General features: G+C 36.1%; 1 protein-coding gene across 1 annotated transcript in view; it reads left to right on the top strand.

Moving 5' to 3' along the window:
* Positions 1-2,560: 2,560 nt before the first annotated feature.
* LOC150039915 (serine-rich coiled-coil domain-containing protein 2-like) overlaps positions 2,561-16,854 on the top strand; it is a 35,550-nt gene continuing 21,256 nt past the window's right edge. Inside the window, 4 exon segments of the mRNA XM_090327468.1 lie at positions 2,561-2,609; positions 4,834-4,887; positions 8,335-9,790; positions 10,763-10,959. Of these exon segments, the coding sequence (XP_090183594.1) occupies positions 8,374-9,790; positions 10,763-10,959 (1,614 nt within the window). The 5' untranslated portion in view covers positions 2,561-2,609; positions 4,834-4,887; positions 8,335-8,373.

Below are 16,854 nucleotides of genomic sequence, written 5' to 3'. Positions count from 1 at the left end.
AACAATATGAGATTAAGCATAAGGGGAAAAAAAGAGAAGAGAAATAACATAGTACATTAAGAACAGCAATCACACAAGATAAAGCTCTTGTTTCCATATCCTAGAGTTCCTTTCATTTAGTGTGAGTTGAGTTTTTGGTCATCTAAATGATAAACCATTTTGGACAATGATGAATTTTCACAGTACACCGGACCACCTATCCATATCGCATGGAATCATGATACGTTTTGAAACTAAGGAGAAATGATAGAGCAGATCATAAGACAGTGGCTCACGGAGTGTTGTGAAGTCAAGAACTAGCACCCAGAATCCTGAGATTATCACAGAGCCTATGAGCTACTCACCAGAAGCCCAGGGACCTGGCAATCCCTTTCTGAAACCTAAAGGTAGTCCCAGGTGTCTGAAGGGCACAAGAGGAAGAAGCACATTCACACTAAATGGGAGTCCTGCTTTTAGACTGCTCTTCCTTGTCCCTAACTGAGGGGCAGGAAATACAGCTGGGAGTGAAGGCAAGTGTGGCATGCGGAAATTAGATATAACTCTTGAGTCCCTTTGAATTGAGTTGGGTGCAAATAGATGAGGCTGTTATCCACCAGGTTAGGAAGATTTATTTGTTTATAGTGTTATTAAACCTTGGATAAAAACCATCTTTTGCAGGTGTAAAAGTTTAATTTCTGCAAAAAGCCTCACTTCAGTTTCTTTGCATGTGTGGATACTGAAGATACCTAATAAGTAGAGAAATGTGGAGACAGATTTCTGATGTTCAGGGAGAGTTTTCCAGCACTAGAATATGACATCAACTAAGTTTCTACCTCATCTCGATATTGTATGCCTGGGAATCTTTCTAATTTTATTTGGACAAAACAGAAATATGATAAGATATGTTTCATGTCCCCATTGTGATTGAGATCCTGCAAAAACACCAGCACAATCTAAAGGGCATTTCACAATCCTTGGACACACACTACCAAATCCCCACCATTGACTACTCTTCTGTCTTACACATCTAGAACATAAGCTACCACATGAAAATTAGTGCGTTTTGCAATAGAATCATTTATTTTTCTATTTGCTTGAAGTAATTTTTACTTTCTTTCTTGGTTTATCAGACCTCTGATTGATCAAGTACTTATCAATTTACTTTCATGTCTTATCAAAATCCCTAAAGTCTTTGGGATATTTGTAGCTCTGTCTTTATAAAAATAAAAGATACATAGAGCCTATAATCCTAGCTACTGAGGAGGCTGAGAACTGTGGATCATGGTTCAGCGTCAGCCCTGGCACTGAAGACTTTGAGACTCCTACCTCCCATTAAGTACCAGAAAAAAACAGAAGCGGTGCTGGGGCTCAAGAAGTAGAGTGGTAGCTCTGAGCTGAAGAGCTCAGGGACAATGCCCAGGCTCAGCGTTCAAGCCCCTTGAATGAAAAAATATCAGATATACTTTTGATTTCATTTTTTCAGCTTCTTGAGATCTGGTTATTAGCATATGATCTTCTGATAGAATATATATTCTTCAGCTAGAGGAACAGGTCATGAAGAGAATTTTTTCTAGTCAGTATGTCAGCTGCACTTCACAATATGTTACAAATGCAGTCAACCAAAGGATAGAATCCTTTCTGGAACAAAGAGGTGGAGGTCTAAATAGTAATATCGGTAGGAAACTCTATGAGATTCTTATCCAGTTAACTTCCTGAAAGCCAGAAGTATGGCTCAAGTGGTAGAGTACCCGTCTTAATAGAGAAAGCTAAGGGAGAGCACCCAGGCCCTAAGAGGAAGCCCAATAGTACCTGCACATAAACACAGTAAGAAAGAGAAAGAAGGAAGTCCACCTCCCTAGCAGAGAAAGTCACAGGCTTGTTGTGAATGGATGGAAAGAGATATTCCAAGCATGGCACCCAAAAGGAAGCAAATATAAATGTATTCCTATCTGGCAAAGAAAACTTGAAAGTATTACAATATGAAAGTCATTTCATTTGGCTAAAGGCACTGCAATTATTAACAACAAAATCCTACTAAGACTCAATGCACCCAATTTGGTGCAACAGACAGTGCTAAACATAAATGAGTAGATGGATTCCAACCATGTTGGATCCTTTCCAAAGAATCCGCAAGAAACCAGATTCAACTGAAGGCCAAGAGCCAAAGGCAGCACATATCTGCAGAATATTCTACACAACAGTCCCAGAATATGTATCATCCCAGCAACCCCCAAGCTTTCTCCAAAGGAAATAATATTTAGAGCCTAGAGGCAGCATTATTCTTTTTTCCTTTCCCTTTCTCTAATACTCCTCTACAGTAATTATTCAAAGAGATTTCTTGGCAGAAATCTTAACAATTGCATATAAGAAAAGTCAATGTACTCTTTCCTATTATACTATGGTGGGATTCAACTGGAAATAACAAGATAAACTGCAGAAAATATTGAAATAGATAGAAATCGAACCAAACACTGTGAATGGTTAATGGGTTATTAAAGAAAGAAAGAAGGGATTTGTAATCAAGTCTACAAAAACCATTAGAGAGTCTGACTATGACGTTTGGTTTCATTCTATAGGGACACCTCAACTTATACCACAACCAAACTTGACGAAACAAACAACAATGAAGAGTAAGGTCTAAATATACATATACTCTCATCTATGTGCATCTATGCATAATTAAATGTATATAAGTACAGTCACACATGAAAGGATAGTCATTGAAATGAAAGTGATTAGGATTACAGAACTTTATTTTAGGTATTGATGACACTGTAGGGCCTTTGTTATTTTTCTAAGATTCTTGGGCTGTAATATCTCTAGATCACTTTCTAAAATCTTAGGTGTTTTCAAGAAGAAATATCAAGAATTCTTCTTGTTCCTAATTTAGTGTGGTGGCCAAAAGAAATTTAGTGTTTTGTTGTAAGATTCAGCAGGTTAAACGTTCTGGTGACTCCGTTGTTTCTAGTTAGAGGATAAGACAAGTTAAAGGTGGTGGTCTGTCTGTGTGTCTGTCTGTGTGTCTGTCTGTGTGTCTGTCTGTGTGTGCGTCTGTTTGTCTCTCTCTCTCTCTCTTTCTCATACACTGTCTCTCTCTGTCTCTCTGTCTCTCTCTGTCTCTGTCTCTGTCTGTCTGTCTCTCTCTCTCTTTCTCTCTCTCTCCCTCTCTCTCTCTCTCTGTCTCTGTCTCTGTCTCTGTCTCTCTCTCTCTGTCTCTCTCTCTCTCTCTCTCTGTCTCTCTCTCTCTCTGTCTCTGTCTCTGTCTCTCTCAATGAATGAGTAAAGGCTGATCATTAGGGGCTTTTTAATTTGTTATGTATTTTCCTAAAATGCTTTACTGATAAGGTGCGTTTTTGGCCCCAATCAAAAATTTGCCTAATTATGTGATGGATGTCTATCTCAAGAGATGATGATGATGATGATGAAAAGACCAGCGAATCTGTTCATGCCCATGTTCATCCTCGATGTGTCTCATTTCATTGCTGTGAGAAGGAGGCTGGCTAAAATAGAATGACTTACCTAGGTTTTCAGATGTTCATGGGAGACGTGACAGCTGAAGACAGCTCCCTCATAGCATTTGTGATTTATTTAGTGAATGAGAAGTCTTTTACCATCAAGTCAGGGTTGGAATTTTATGTGAAAGGCAAATATTACTAAATAGCCAAAGCATGTCTGTGTGTTAGTTTCCACATATATTCTGTAGTTTAAGGTGAATAACCCATGAAGTACCAATCCTATTATGAATCAGAGAGGCTGGACAGACAGAGGAAGCAAGGAGGGGAGAGAGGAAGCAGAAATGTAGATGAATGATCAGCTCAATTTCCTTCATAGCAAGGGAAACGGAACATCAGGAAACCCACGAAAACAGTGTAAACAGTGCTTTAGGGTCATAGGAAAAGAACTCCTTGTGAATCTTGCATAAGTTTTTATTTAGCACAGGTAGTCATTTCATTGGAGAGAGAGGCCTCATTTCTAGGAAATACCCCTTTACATATATAGAGTATGTAGAGTTCGTTTTCTGGGTATTATAGCAATTTGAGAAGAAAAGTCTCTTTAGGAACTTCCATAGTATTTGACTGTGCATAAATTAATGGTTCATGTTGATAATGAGGAGCAGAATACACATAGATTGACAGATGAGAGCCATTTGTTGTCAGATACTCAAATGTAGACAGACTTGTGTAGAAAGCTGTACAGAGACTAAGTACCATGTTTGTGGGACCCCTTGGAAGGTCAAGGAAGTGAAATTTTTCTGTGCCATTCCGTGTTTTCACAAATTGGGTAAAGAATTGAGGCTCCTGTAAGGAGAGGGAATTCTCAATGTCCTGGTGAACAATGAAGTGTTCTCTGTTTCTGGCCTGCCTCCCCTTGGTCCAATCTGAGAGTAAGTCAGTAAAGACATCTAGGATTACTGAAGGTAATGAGGGAATAGAAGGAACAGAGGAAGCAGAATATTAGCTATGATCTCAGGTTGAGTTCCCTTGAAGTGTATTGTATTGAAATTCATACAAGATGTCAAGAGGTACTGTGGTAGGGGTACTGGGAAAAATTCTCTACCTTGCATGAAACCAGTCCATATTTAATTTCCTGAACAGATTCAACTGTATTTCTGTGGTAAAAGGAAAATACTGCTTTTCATTTGGTTCTGGTCTGTTAGTTCACACCGGATACCAGAGCAAAGAGCTAGAGGGAACAGAGGAGCTGGAGATGGAGCTGTAGCTCAAGTGGCAGAACCTGTTCCTAAGATGAACGCAGTTATGGTTTTAGTACCCAGCCTTGTAGAAAAGGTTTGATTTCCTCTACAGTTTCCAACTCAATTTTCTGTGTCTTTTTTTTTTTTACTTCACTTTTTAGGGATGACACAACGTTAACCGCCATTGCGGTTTGTGAATCGAGCATTAACATTTGGTGAGTTATCTGTCATCTGAATGTAAATTCATTTTTAGTGTGAGTTTAGTACACAGTCTATATGACAGCTGATCGTTGTCTTCATTATTCTTCCTCCTGTACTGAAACTAAATAGAAAATGATAGCATCTGGCAGCAGATACTTGGTCATGGTCTATTGTGAATTCAAACATAGCAACCGTATCTTTATTTACTTATTCTCTACCTTATTTACTTATTGCCTACATGCAACTTTTACTGAGCCAATGGAGGTAAGAATCACAGTCAGGCACATTGAGATGGTCTCCGTGTTTCTGAGGTGAAAGAGCTGGTGGGCCTCTTTCATTCTCCAGAAATCTGATACTTTGACAGGCCCACTGACAGTTATGATGAGAGTCCAGCTTCTAGGCTGTTGTTCCTTGTCCTTTGGTGAGAAGCAGTTAAGAATACAGCCAAGTATGTGTTTGGGTCTCTTAAGGGGCTGAATTCTGAGGATCACAATTCAAAGCTAGCTCTGGGCAGGAAATTGTTAATTCCAAATAACTACCAAACAAAATAAAACAAAGAAAAACTGGGACTGGAGCTGTGGCTCAAGTGGAAGAGCACTATCATAAAAAAGTTCATAGCATCCAGGCCTCAGGACTGGTTCATGCACACGTTTCTTTTTTTGACAAATTAAAGACGTAATAATTACATAAAAATATTAGTGATACAAAGGCTCGCATTTTTGTTTGTATTTTACTCATTTGGATTTTTACAGAATTACATAGTTAGTGGAAGCAGTGACTGTATTATGTTTTTCTAAAAATTTAGACATATTTTTAAATATTTCTTTATAATTTTAAAATAATTTTATCATAGGATGTTATTTATTGAGTGGTTACTTGAAGAGGAGAAGCTAGTTTCCAGTTCTATGTTCGTATGTGAATATGTGTATGGGTAGTTTTATGTTATGTTTAAAATTGATTTGAGGTATTGTGGTTAATGATTCATGGGCCAATCAACTTTATTAACTTTTTTTGTTTCATTTTGACACTAAGTTTAGTGTTTGTTTGTATTACTGGATGGAAGTTCTTTTGAGGTAGCTGTTTAACACTTTTTGATTCTGGTACCCTGTGTGTTGTATATATGTTTATCTGATTTGGGAAAGAAAGGAGAATGACAACGTGGTGAATCAAGGACATAGGGTGAACAAGTGTAACAGTGATACTCACAAGACACTAGGTTAGAAATGAACTTTACAACTTGGGGTGAGGGGGAATTAAAGGAGTAGGAGAGTGAGAGAAAAAGGATAGAGTTGTAACTGTGTTCAACAAGAAATGTACTCAAGGGCCTGGAGTAAGGCCTAGTGGTAGAGTGCTTGCCTAGCATGTAGGAAGTCCTGGGTTTGATTGTTTGGTACCATGAATATGGGCAAAGCTAGAAGTGGTGCTGCGGCTCAAGTGGTAGAGTGCTAGCCTTGAGAAAGCCCAAGGACAGTGTCCAGGTCCTGAGTTCAAGCCCCAGGACTGGAAAAAACAAAAGAAACGTACTCATTACCTTACTTATTAACTGTGACCCCTCTGTACATTACCTTTACAACAAAATAAAATAAAGATGGCTAAAATGTCAACTCTTAGTGCCAGAATAGTTTTTCTTTTTTGGTGCTATTTCATTTTTCTCATCCTTATTATAATTTCAGTAATTATTTAAAAACATGTTCCAATTTTTGTAAGACCTTGTGTATTTTTTGCAATCAAAATCACATGTTCTGATTTTTTTATTTTCTTTTTTTTTTGATGGGGAAAGAGATCATTCTTGAATTTTGATAATCTACCCGATTAAACTGACCTGATAAAACAGACATTTTAAAGTAGAAAACACAAAAATAAAAGAGAACTGTCGTTGGAAATACTGCACAACTTCTTGTTTCCTCCAAATTTGCTTTATATAATTGGATGAATGTAAATTAATGAACAGAAACTTAAGCAAGATACATGTAACAGAAACTAATAAGTGAAATTCTTTCAATTTTTTTTCAAACTCATCTTTAAATTTTTCCATCATGGGAAATTAACATTATAGTTGAATGCCCAATTAACTAATTATGACATATTAAATTCTTCTATAATGCAATCATGAAGACCCTTCATGACACTTGTGTTTTGTATGTGGAAAAGTGTTAGAATTACAATTTCAACTCAATAAAAAATAATAAGGAATACTTGGCTTGTTATCTGGAGACTGCTTCTTTTGATGATTTTTAGTTATAACACCACTGAGCTGAGCAAATAAATCATCTTCTGAGAACATAAGGAAAAATAAACACATGCAAAATGAATAAAACACACTACTACATCTTTACTAGGTCATCTGTACTTCTAATAGTTCAGAAACTTAGAGATTTAGTGTACTCTTACATTAACTGCAAGAAAAAATAAAGGAGAAATTCCTTTTTTGAGATCACACTATGAAGTCAAATGGTTATTCAAATTCTGAATTTGTGTGCAAAACCTGAAACACATTTACCTTTGTTCTAGGACTTAACAGATAACTTTCCAAGAATCAAACACACAGATATATTTGTGTGACTTCAATAACCTCAGCACTACAGTAATGAGAGATGTAGTAACCTTTTGCTATTTCAAGACTATAGGGAAAGAAGTCACAAAAAAGGAGAATTAAAATTGTTACAACTAAGAAACTGCTTCTTGTTAAGTTTCACCATAGTGCCACTTTCACCTTTACATAAGCATGGTGGCATAATTCAAACTCAATAAATCAGAAATCTTAATATTTAAAATTTACCTTGGATTTCAGTTATCACCATATTAACAACCAAAGGAATTAGATAGAACACAGAAGGGGTAATGGTTAAACCCACTTTGCTAGTTGGTTTCTTGACACATTAACTCATTTTTAATAAAAAGGGATAGTACATCTCAGTTTGCTTACAAGCTAGGAGATCACTTTGAATTCTGCATTTCCTAACTGCAAACAGAATAAAACATTTACAACAGATTATAAATAAATTGGTTTTCAAGCATAGAACCAGCCCCAATGATAATAATACACTATTTTTAAAGACCTAAGGCAATGAATTCCATTATGTTCTGATTTTTCAAAAGAAGAGTTTATAATCAAAAGTGAAACTTTTTTCATATATTTTTTATTGTAATAAATGAAACTGTTTTAATAGGAAATTGGATGATATACTGTAGAAACTTCTTGAAATCTAGTCACATTTGATTGTCCACTTTTATTACCTGTGGGCATTTCTATTATATATGGCCCAAATTTTTAATAAGGTATTTAGAAAAATGTCATGAAGTTGTTGCTTTAATTAGTATATTTGGTCTTTTTTAAGATGACTACAAGAACCATTAATAATTTTGAATTTTTCTTTGTGTTATTACATATGTACATTTATATAGGCATGCATTATTAATCTTACTTTGGATATCTTACTTTCTTTTTTTCTTCTCTTCAGATTCTGTCACAATTTGAGAACAAATGTAGCTTATAGCTCATGGAAGAGAAGACACAAATCAAGACATTTTTGGGTTCCAAGTTGCCGAAATATGGTGCAAAATCTGTAAGAAGTACACTGAAGCCGATGTCCAGTGGGACAGCTGTTACTCTATTAGGAACGTCCAAGGGTAGTAACATCAAAAGTTATATAAAAAATAATGGCTCTGATTGTTCATTATCTCATTCCTTTAATTGGAGGAAAGCAAATAAATACCAACTTAGTACACGAAATACTGAAGAACCTAACAGTACTCAAAATTCACATGATAAACTCACTGATACTGAAAAACATGCACCTGCTCAAGGAATGTTGGATAAAAATGAGGTAAAGGGAGGTTTAAAAAGTCTTCCTTTATTCACATCAAAGTTAACAAAGCCATCCACTATGTTTGTATCATCTACAGAGGAGGTAAACCGAAAGTCTTTTTCTGGACCATCTAACTTGTGTAAATTCACCAAAGGCACGTTACTAGGAAGGACTTCATATTCTTCAGTCAGTGCTCCAAAATCTCAGTTGAATGGATTTTATGGAAATCGATCAGCTGGTAGCATGCAGAGGCCCTGAGCAAACTCCTGTGCCTCTCGAAGCAGTTCTGGAGAAAGCTTAGCACAGTCCCCAGACAATATTAAGTCTATGGCTTGTGAAAGAATGGTAAGGTCACAGAGTTTTTCACATTCCATTCAGAATTCATTCCTTCCCCCTTCATCTATAACCAGATCACATTCCTTCAATAGAGCTGTTGATCTTACAAAGCCTTATCAGAACCAGCAGCTTCCCATTAGAGTGCCTCTACGGTCAAGTATGCTAACAAGAAGTTCTCGGCATTTGGAAGTACTTAATGGAAATGAACATTTGGGGTATGGATTTAATAGGCCTTATGCTCCTGGTGGAAAGAAACTGGCTTTAGCAAATGGGTCAGGTGTAACTTCTACTTTGGGTTATAGGATGGTTCACCCCTCTCTACTGAAATCCAGCCGACCTCCATTTTCTGGAACTATCACCGTCGATGGTAATAAAAATACATCTGCTGACACCTGTGTAGAGGAAGAGGCTACAGTTTTGGTTAAGGACAACACCACCAATAAGGACCAAGAAGTAACTGAAAATGAAAGTTACAGAACAGAAAATGACCAGACCGTGAAACATGATACTAAAATTAGATATCTAAGTGATGATGTGGATGATATTTCCTTATCTTCTTTATCATCTTCTGATAAGAATGACTTAAGTGAAGACTTCAGTGATGATTTTATTGATATAGAAGACTCCAACAGAACTAGAATAACACCAGAGGAAATGTCTCTCAAAGAAGAAAAACATGAAAATGGACCTTCCAAGGATGTATTTGATTCCCCCAAAGAAAATGAAAAAACCTTTGGTAAAACTGATGAATGGATAGATTTAAGTGTTTCTGGTAAATATTAACATCGTTAATTTCCTTGCTTTTCTCCTATAACCAAATTATCATTTAGGATTATCTTCTAAGATACTCTCAGTGTTATACAGCGGGTTGAATCTGGAGTTGGGCAACATTTATCTTCCTTGTGATTTTTGTTCCCTATCCTCTTTTTAACCTATCTAATGCAAAATCAGTAAAATGTCTTTTTTGTTCTTTCTTGGCTATTATATCCAAGCCACTTCGTATTTAATATAGACAATGTTTCCCAAATGATCTCTCTGCCTAGAGTGGTGAATCATTGGTCTTTGTTAAGAATAAAACTATGTCAAAAGAAACATAAGATAGGGAAGGTCATGCCCAGTCTAAATTTGCTTGTTTAGCAATTTTAATAGTGATACTGCCCAAGGAACTTTATTTCTGTAATTGAAGAAAATGAAATAGCCGTATATGAATCATTTCCCAATATAGATAGCTATATTGACATTAGATACTAGAGAACGTATATTTGTATTTTCATATGCCCTAAAAGAAGAACTGAAAAGAATGGATACAGGAATGTGGTCATGCCTGGAAATACACACAAACCCTTGATTGTCTGCAGGTCTTATAAAAGGGACTGTGAGAACAAGTTTATTTCCTTATAAGAAGGCAACTATGAAGTTAAAGAACACACAGAGGAAAGGAGTTTCCTGAACAGTGGTTAAAATAATATCTTGGAAAATATTAAAGAAATATGAGGATATCAGAAATGTTACAGTAGTAAAGGATGGCTAAGTGAATTTTTTTGTTTACTAGAAATATTTTAAAGATTTTATTCTTTATTTTAAAAAAAATTCTTTAAGACTTAGAAGATGTTGCAGTTATGTATGCATTTGGGGGCCATCTCTTTGGCCATAATATATTGAATTCTTATAGCTTATTTTTTAGAAATGACAAATAATCATATTTTGTGAATCAATATTTCTCTCTTTTTTAAACCAACTGAAGATAGGAGTTGCTATACAAAGCATACTTCCGGAAATAACTTGATTTCCCCGGATGCGGATTACAGAGCTGGCTCTTCATTTGAACTCTCCCCATTGGATAGTTCTGATGGAACATACATGTGGGATGAAGAGGGCTTGGAACCCATTGGGAATGTGCATCCAGTTGGCAGCTATGAATCTTCTGAAATGAACAGCATAGTATGTATGGATTTCTATGCCCTCTTGAAATACTTTACCTTACTGTAGTGAAGCTTTTGGCATTGATTGACATTTTTAATTTATGAAATAACTTTCCTAGTTTGGGAAATAATAACTCATGTATTTATTAGGACCCTATAAAATGTATAGTAAATACAGAAAGTGTAACCTTTGATTTAAATACATATACACATGTTCATTATAGAATATGCATACATACGTGCACACACATACACATGTATCTATGGATGTACTTTATTGGGCAAGTTTAGCTAGGCCAGAAATTCTCAAGTAGGTAGAGATCGTCAGTATCTGGGAACATTTTTGGGTCTTTTTCCTTTTGATACCGGGATTGAACCTAGGACATTGCACTTGATAGGCAAGGGCTGTGCCACTGATCTATTTCCTGGGCCTTTCTGGAAACATTTTCAGTTATATTGCAGAGTGTTAGTTGGTGAATAGAAAGAAGCTAGAGGTTCAGCTATCTCACTGTGCCCATGGCAAAACATTACCTAGCAATTATTGAGAAACCTAGGGATACCATTCACAGACCACAGTAAGGTTTTTTTGTTGTTGTTCTTCCTTGTTGTTGACTGTGAAGCTTAAACTCAGGGTCTGGGTGTTATCCCTAAGCTCTTTAGCTCAAGGCTAGCTAGTACTCGACCATGTTGAGCCACAGTACCACTTCAACACAGTAAGTTTTAACTTTTAGTCTTACCTTTAGTCTTTACTCTTTACCTTGTTGAAGGCCTGGATAGCCATTGGAGGCACCTGTCCATTATGATCTCTGCAAGTTTGATCACTTGAAGCCCTTTGTTGGAGAGAAAGAGATTGTGTTGTTGTCTTATTTATAAGTTTCCTATCAATCTACCATGCATTTATTATACACAGGTATTCTAAGAAACAGTTGTGAGTAATGTGGTTAATATGCTGTTTGAATAAGGTGTAACAGATGTGTTAGTTAACAGGGCATTGATGCCTTTTGTGCTTGTATTCCTGAACTTAAGAGGCGTAGATCCAGAGGAGTGCAGTTTTAAGAATGCTTAGACAAACTACACCTCAAATGACTCACAAAAAGGAAAGGTTGACTTAAGTGGTAGAATGTTAGCTGAGTAAGCAAACTGAGCCCAACAAGCTCCAAGAGCTCCTGACAATTAAACAAAAAGACTCAGGATGGGAATATGTTTTAGTGGTAGAGGGCATGCCTAGCATGCATGAAATCCTGGGTTCAATTCATCTACAGTACCACATAAATGAAAAAAAAGCTGAAAGTGATGATGTGGTTCAGCTGGTAGAATGCTAGCCTTGAGCAAAAGCAGCTCAGAATCATGGCACAAGTCCTGAGCTGAAGCCCTAGGACTGGCCAACAAACAAAACAACAACAAAAACCACTCTCATCCTTTATTATTTAGTATGTAAAATGAGATTTCCTCATAAAGTCATATAGTAGTTTTTGTGATTATGTTGCATTCAAAGTAGATTTCAAGCAATATGATTTTTTTTTGTACTCCTATGAAATAAAGACATGGAAAAAAAACAACAATATTGCTACCAGGCTATTTTCAGGAAGAGGGTAAAAGTGGAGATAGGAGTGCTTCTGGAGTTTGATCTCAGGCCTTTCCTGGGCTGGTACTTTATCTCTTCAGCCACACCCTAGTCCTTTTTACTTTCATTATCGTTCAGATAGGGGTTCTTGTTTTTTCTGGGTCTGGCTTCACCTCATAATCCTCCTAACCACAGCGTCTCCCTTAGCTGGGGTCACAGGTGATTGTCACAGGTGATGACTGGCTTGTTTGTTGGGATGAACTCTAGCTAACTTTTTGCCAAGGCTGGCCTTGAGACTTGGCATTCTCTCAATCTCTGCCTTCTGAGTAACTGTGATTATAGTTACAAGCTACTATACTCAAACTTAACAGAAATATTTTAAGTTGTACAAGCATATAGAGGAAGAGGAAGCATATTTAATTTAGAGAAAGTGTCTTTATGTTATTAGATAAAGGAAATAAAGCTTACAGTTTATGATTTTTTTATTATGAGGCCTTTTAAAAATGAATGTAATTGAAATGCACATGAATGTGATGTCCAGCAGATGGCAGCAATATGACATTTAGTACCTGGTGCCTTTAGCGGTTTACCATTTTCAACACCCAAAAATGCCTTCTCTTAGTTTTAAACATGTCTCAATTGACTATTAGCCCCTGATATCCATGACTTTCCTCCGTGATCAGTATGTTTCTGTTTACTTGAGATGGGAAGGAAAAAATAGGCTTTCTGTACTTTGGTGTCTCTAGTATTTTTCTTCTAATCAAAAGAAGACAGGCTAAAAAAGGATGAAGAACTGATGGAAAAGTTGAGATACGTGTTGAGATTCTGTTTTGCAATAGTTGGACTTAGCATTTTTGCTTGGAAGTTCAGCTGAATTTTTGCTTTGAGTATTTTAAACTTACTTATACAAGCATGTACTTGTATAGAATTGCTTTTATGATGAATTATTGTTACAGCCTTTATTCACTCTCTATATTCTATTCTTTTTTGTGCATTTTGTCTTATCTCTTTTTCTCCAGATACTCATGTGAGTATTCTCTTTTATAAAAAATAAACTCTAGGATAGGGAAACAAGAGGTTTACCTTGTGTGATTGTTGTTCTTAATGTACTATGTTATTTCTCTTCTCTTTTTTTTACCCTTATGGTTAATCTCATGTTGTTACTGTATCTGACTTTCTTATCTGGTATATTGTGTATACGTTTATTTAAAATAGGGAAGGGGGAGGAACAACATGATTGGGAGGGATTCGGGGAGGGAAATGGGGACAAAAACATGAGAAAGGGTATCAATGTGTGAGAAGTGATGCACCTACTACCTGACAAATGTAACTATAACCCCTCTATGCATTATCCTGACAATTAAAAAATAAAAAGAGTCTTACAGACTTTAGTGCAGGGGCTGGCTTTGAAATTTGACCCTCAGATCTCAGCCTCCTGAGTAGCTAGGATTACATGCATGAGCCACCTCACCTGACTAGAATAAATGTTTTGATACTTTGTAAGTAATTAAAAATTAGTCTTTTCATCCTTTTTGTACTCATTAAACCATTAGTTGAAACACAACTATTTTGGAGATGAAATTCAGTACTTTTTTCTGCTAAGTGTTATTATAGTCATATTTATTTATATAGCATTAGGCAAAGGCATTTTTTTTTCTTTTTTAAGCACAGTTAACTGTACTCAGAATCCTCTGCTGTCATGCTGTGACCAGTATGAAAGCTCTAATTGAGGGGAATTGAACTATAGTGTCACAATGACTGATTTCATAACTCCAAAGTATTTAGGAAGTGGTAATTTTAAAGTATAAGATGCTGTTATTTTGGGAATTACTTTTTCTTTCTTGTTTTTCTTCTATTATCTTAAAAAGGCTTTTTGCCATGTAGCTTAGGGTGGCCTGGGACTTGGTAGATTGCTCTGGGTAGCCTCAAACTCATAATCCTCCTGCCTCAAGATTAAAGTTATGAATATGCACAGTCATCTGGAATGATTTTTATATTTGAATCTCATGTCCTTATAAAAGTGTCTAGCTTTGCTGTTCTGTGTTTTGTCAACTTTGGCTCATTTTCTTATAGTAGGACAGTTTAATTCCTTTTCATTATTTTAATTTTTGAAAGATTTTATTAACACTGATTTTTACGTCATATTTCAAATGTCATCTTTAACAAACAAGAATTCAAGAAGGGAATCTCTCTATGTACATAGTTTTTTTTTTTGCCAGTCCTGGGCTTGAGCTCAGGGCCTGAGCGCTGTCCTTGGACATTCTCAAGGCTAGTGCTCTACCACTTGAGCCTCAGCACCACTTCTGGCTTTTTTCTATGCATGTGGTACCGAGGAATCGAACCCGGGTCTTCATGCATGCTAGGCAAGCACTTTAACCACTAGGTCAAACTCCCGGCCATCTATGTACATAGTTTTTAGAACATAATTAAAATTAAGCTGAGAGTTAGTATGTCATAGATACCTATCAATCTATATGACATATCTATAGAGTAATATCCCATCATAGATTTTTATGTCTATGTAATTATGTTTATATCTCCAAGACTGTGTAATTCCTTATCCTTTAAATAATCTTGAATATTAAAATGGAGTTTAACAATTGTTTGAATGTCTTTCATGTAATTATTCTAATTTCAAGTATACAGATATATTTTACTGAACATTTGTGGTTTACTAAAAAACAACAGGCTAGATTTATTTTTTGGTGTAACTGAGGGTTGTATTCAGGGCATGATGCTTGCTAGGCAGGTGTTCTATTTCTTGACTCATATCCTTGGCCCTTTTTGCCCTTGTTATATTTTGGATTGGGTCTTAGGGTCTTATATTTATGCCTAAGATTGGCTATTTATACTTTATGTAGCTTGGATCCTATACACTGTACACTGTGTCCAGTTGTTGATTGAAATGACGTCTTACATTTGTGCCCAGGCTGTCTGTGAACCTTAATTCTACTGATTTCAGTTTTTGAGTAGCTAGAATTCTAGATGTGAGCCACTGGCATCTGCTTCTATATTTGATTTTCTATGTTGATGATTGGTCTAGACTTTATTGAGACCTAACTATGTGCTGAGTATAATAATATTCTTATTAGTAGTTTTTGTGATTTTTATGAATTTCTGGGTTATTTGTACTGAAGTTTGGAATATCTCAAGTACAAAAGTAGAGAAGAACATAAAAATGCTTAATTTTGTTTTGAGTTTTAGAGGTAACCTAGATAATTTTTGGCTTTCTATCCTTTAATTTATCCTGGTTATTTTACTTTAAGAAAGAGACTAGGGATGGCTTTTTTTTTTAAATCTCTATGAGGAGTATTCGTGGGCCTGGGAGTTTGGCCTAGTGGTAGGACGAAGACCTGGGTTGGATTTCTTAGTACCACATATATAGAAAAATCTGGAAGTGATGCTGTGGCTCAAGCGGTAGAGCTCTAGCCTTGAGAAAGCCCAAGGACAGTGCTCAGCCCTGAGTTCAAAACTGCCCCCCCCACACACATAAAAAAGGAATATTCACAATATATTTGTTCTGCTAGTTTTTCGCCCCCTTTAACAGGCATTGTACTATTGCCAAATAGTTATCATTTAAGTGATGAGTTTATGTGCCTTATTTATACCTGTATCTTTGTTATAGGACTCTCATACTGCTATTCCTTATATATTTGTGTATATACTATTTGAGATTACTTGTATTTTTTCAGTGTTACTTTTGCCTATGTTGTTCTTAAGCCTAGGAAGCCTTCCTTCCTTAGTTTCTCTGCTGGTCAAATGTGTACTTGTTCTCTAATGTTTTTTTCTCCTTGCCCCCTAAGGGTTACTATTTAATGAGGCACCTGGCAGCACTTTATGTATCTGTATCTGTATTCATGTATGTATATATGTTTGTATGTATGTACACATGTAATATATATGTATGTATGTGTATATATATGCATTAATTATTCCTTTTTACTATTACTGGAAATAGGGTTTCAGCTAAGTGTTGCACATTTGCTTGATGATTTACTTGCTCTTCAGCAAATGGCTATCACTTGAATCATATCTCTATCCCACTTCTAGCATTAAAAAAAATCACATCCTAGCTTTCTTTTGTTTTCTGTTTTGCTCAATATGAAGTGATGTTTGCTATCCTGATTTCCAACAGACTTAGTATTTGTAGTCTTTAGTAAATGCCTCTTTTCCATTAGAATTAATCACTCCTTCTTCTCTGCTTCTAACTGCAGTGCTTTCCCTTGTATCAGTACTTTCCCCTTTGGGGTCACTTTAAACTGATTTCCTCATTGTCTGAAGGTAAAGAACAAATTATATTTTGTATTTCTTTCTTGGCATACACAGGTAGGATTTATTGGTTCTTTGACA

The sequence above is a fragment of the Megascapheus bottae genome, unplaced genomic scaffold (assembly GCF_031878675.1).
Source record: "Megascapheus bottae isolate mThoBot1 unplaced genomic scaffold, mThoBot2.hap1 HAP1_SCAFFOLD_43, whole genome shotgun sequence".
NCBI lineage: Eukaryota > Metazoa > Chordata > Mammalia > Rodentia > Geomyidae > Megascapheus > Megascapheus bottae.
This window is presented reverse-complemented; position numbering and strand designations above follow the sequence as displayed.